At 56.9% G+C, this 3690-nt stretch overlaps 1 protein-coding gene across 1 annotated transcript in view; it reads left to right on the top strand.

Annotated features, from left to right (window-relative positions):
• CROCC (ciliary rootlet coiled-coil, rootletin) overlaps positions 1-3690 on the top strand; it is a 54991-nt gene that overhangs the window by 42870 nt on the left and 8431 nt on the right. The window contains exons 26-27 of the mRNA XM_011998476.1: positions 2923-3092; positions 3199-3319. Coding sequence (XP_011853866.1) covers positions 2923-3092; positions 3199-3319 — 291 coding nt within the window. The remainder of the gene's footprint in view (positions 1-2922; positions 3093-3198; positions 3320-3690) is intronic.

Genomic DNA, 3690 nt, shown 5'->3' with positions numbered 1-3690 from the left:
CTGAGGTGGGCAGATCACAAGGTCAGGAGATCAAGACCATCCTGGCTAACACAGTGAAACCCTGTCTCCACTAAAAATACAAAAATTAGCCGTGCGTGGTGGTGGGCACCTGTAGTTCCAGCTACTCGGCAGGCTGAGGCAGGAGAATCCCATGAACCCGGGAGGCGGAGGTTGCAGTGAGTCGAGATCGCGCCACTGCACTCCAGCCTGGGCAACAGAGCGAGACTCCATCTCAGGAAAAAAAAAAAAAAGGACAAAGCCAAGGGAAGGGCTGGAGCAGTTCATGCAGGGGCAGCAGGCGCCTCACTGAGGAGGTGATGGGTAAGGGGAGAACGTGAGCGAGCAGCTGGGGGAGGGAGGTCCTGAGTGGAGGTGCCCCTGTTCTATGGACAGCAGGGGCCATCAGTCCCAGAACATGAAGCAGGGGAGTGAGGGTTGGGGACGAAGGGTTTGCTCCAATAGACATTGTAGGCCTCTACGAGGACTTTTACCCCAAGACGATGGGATCTTATTTTTTTTTTTTTTCCCCATGCCATTCTCATGATAGTGAATAAGTCTCACGAGATGATGATGGGACCTTCTAGAGCTGGTCCCTCGGGGGCAGGCCTGCTTCTTTGGGAACCTCTGAGCGAGGCCTTTTGGGTGGTGACCAAGTTCGTGGCTGCGGGGAAGTTTTGGCGTCCCTCCGCCACCTAGGCAGGATGCTTATGGCAGGACCCGTGTCCTGCACTTCCAGTGCCAGCCTCCAGGTAGTGCCCTGGTTCCACCTGCCCTACCCGCTCCACCTCTCCCAGCCATCACTCCAAGCAGAGTGCACAATTTTCTGCCAGGGAGTGGGGCTGCCTGGATTCCCACCCCAGCCCTGAAACTTCCCAGCATTGAGAACAACCAAATCACTTTTTTTTTTTTTTGAGCCCAAGTCTCACTCTGTTGCCTATGCTTCAGTGCAATGGTGCGATCTCGGCTCACTGCAACCTCCGCCTGCTGGGTTCAAGCAATTCTCCTGCCTCAGCCTCCTGAGTAGCTGGGACTACAGGCGTGCACCACTGCGCCTAGTTAATTTTTTGTGTTTTTAGTAGAGATGGGGTTTCACCAGGTTGGCCAGGCTGGTCTTGAACTCCTGACCTCAGGTGATCCACCTGCCTTGGCCTCCCAGAGTGTTGGGATTACAGGTGTGAGCCACCGCCCCCGGCTCCACTCCCCCCCTTTTTTTTTTTTTGAGATGTAGTCTTGCTCTGTCGCCCAGGCTGGAGTGCAGTGGCACAGTCTCAGCTCACTGCAAGCTCTGTCTCCGGGGTTCAAGCTATTTTCTTGCCTCAGCCTCCATACCTCAGCCTCCCAGGTAGCTGGGACTATAAGCATGGGCCACCATGCTTAGCTAATTTTTCTATTTTCTTCTTTTCTCTTCTGTTCTCCTCTCTTCTTTTCTCTTCCCCTCTCTTCCCCTCTCTTCTCCTCTCTTCCTCTCTCTCTCTCTCTCTTTTTTCTTTTCCTCCTCTCCCCTCCTCTCCTCTCCTCTTCCCTCCCCTCCCCTCCCCTCCCCTCCTCTCGTCTCCTCTCCCCTCCTCTCCTCTTCTTATTTTGACGGAGTCTCGCTCTGTCGCCCCGGCTGGAGTGCAATAGTGCAGTCTCGGCTCACTGCAACCTCTGCCTCCCAGGTCCCAGTTCAACCAATTTTCCTGCCTCAGCCTCCTGAGTAGTTGGGATTACAGGCTCCCACTACCACACCTAATTTTTGTATTTTTAGTAGAGATGGGGGTTTCACAATGGCTAGGCTGGTCTCGAACTGCTGACCTCGTGATCTGCCCACCTCGGCCTCCCAAAGTTCTGGGATTACAGGCGTGAGCCACCGCGCCCAGTCCTTTGTTTCTTTTTTTTTTTTGAGACGGAGTCTCGCTCTGTCACCCAGGCTGGAGTGCAGCAGTTCGATCTCGGCTCACTGCAAGCTCCGCTTCCCAGGTTTAAGCAATTCTCCAACCTCAGCCTCTCGAGTAGCTGGGATTACAGGCGCCCGCCACCACGCCCAGCTAATTTTTATATTTTTAGTAGAGATGGGATTTCACTATGTTGGCCAGGCTGGTCTCAAACTCCTGACCTCAGGTGATCCGCCCGCCTTGGCCTCCCAGAGTGCTGGAATTACAGGCGTGAGACACCGCGCCTGGCCAATTTTTGTATTTTCAGTAGAGATGGGGTTTTACCATGTTGGCCAGGCTGGTCTTGAACTCCTGACCTCAAGTGATTCGCCTGCCTCAGACCCCACGGTGCTGGGATTACAGGCGTGAGCCCCCACATCCAGTCAAGAGAACAAGCAAATCACTTAACTGCTGTGTGCCAGCCTTGCCTGGGAAGAGGGTAAATTGTTCCTTACCTGTCAGGAAGTTGTCGTGAAGATGAAGTGCCTAGCACAGTAGGCACTCGGTATGGAGAGACGTTGAGGTTATGCAGCAGTCACCCTTGCACTGGGCCCTGGGAACAGTGGTGGATGGAAGAGACGAGGCCCAGCCCTCATGGTGCTCATGGTCTGGGTGAGGTGGCAGACATCAGACACCCCTGAGGATGGGATGAGCTCACTGTAATCCAGCCTGGGGCCAGAGAGGCCTCTGAGGGAGGGGGCGGCCCTAAAGGACGGACCAGGCAAAGAGACACCATGGGGAGAGGGGGAGTAGCATGTACAGAGGCCCTAGGGCTGGGACAAAGAATGTTCTAGAACATGGGGGATGCAGGGTGGCCAGTTTGTAAAGGGTGAGAGGGTTTCAGCTGGGATGGGCAAGAAGGCCCCTAAGCTATAGCAGAGAAGTTGGGCTTGATTCTGAGGGCTGTTGGGAAAGGCAGGGATGACAGTGAGTGAGATGCATTTGGGAGTGAGTGAGATGCGTGGGAGGCCCGTGGCTCCTGCATCACTGAGCAAGTGTTCTCTTCTAGGAAGTGGGGACGGGCTCAGCAGCCCCAGCAACTTAGAATGCAGCCCTGGGTCCCAGCCACCATCTCCAGGACCTGCCACCTCCCCGGCTCCTCCAGACCTGGACCCGGAGGCTGTGCGCGGGGCCCTCCGAGAATTTCTGCAGGAGCTGCGCAGTGCCCAGAGAGAACGGGTAAGCCTGGGCATGCGTGGCTGGATAGGGAACCTGCAGCGCCCTGGAGGGGTTGCAGGGTGTCAGAGCAGGGGTCTTCCTTCGTTCCCCCATGTTGGGGCTGCAGGATGATCTTCGGACCCAGACCAGTGCCCTGAGTCGCCAGCTGGCTGAGATGGAGGCGGAGAGAGACCACGCAACCTTGAGGGCCAGGCAGCTGCAGAAGGCGGTGGCTGAGAGTGAGGAAGGTGAGTCTGATCCTTGGGGTCCCTGGTCTCTCGTTTTGGGCAGTTGAGGCAGGAGACGGGGGACTGGCCTCTGACCCTGCTGTGGCCCCCATGACCTGACTCGGGGCTGTCTCCAAGAGGACCCTCCTTGGACAGCCTCACCTGTGTGCAGACCTGCACACTATGAAGGGTCCAGACAGGCTGGCCCTGCACTGGGTGGAGTGTAGGCTGGACATTTTGTGACCTGGTTTGGGTCTCGGGGCTGTGCTTGGCCATGCCTGACGGGGTGGGTGGTGGCTGCAGCCCGGCGCAGTGTGGATGGGCGGCTGAGCGGGGTCCAGGCGGAGATGGCGCTGCAGGAGGAGAGTGTGCGGCGCAGTGAGCGGGAGCGC

The sequence above is a fragment of the Mandrillus leucophaeus genome, unplaced genomic scaffold, assembly GCF_000951045.1.
Source record: "Mandrillus leucophaeus isolate KB7577 unplaced genomic scaffold, Mleu.le_1.0 Scaffold571, whole genome shotgun sequence".
Taxonomy (NCBI): domain Eukaryota; kingdom Metazoa; phylum Chordata; class Mammalia; order Primates; family Cercopithecidae; genus Mandrillus; species Mandrillus leucophaeus.
Note: the sequence above shows the minus strand (reverse complement) of the source record. Positions and strands in the feature narration are given on the sequence as shown.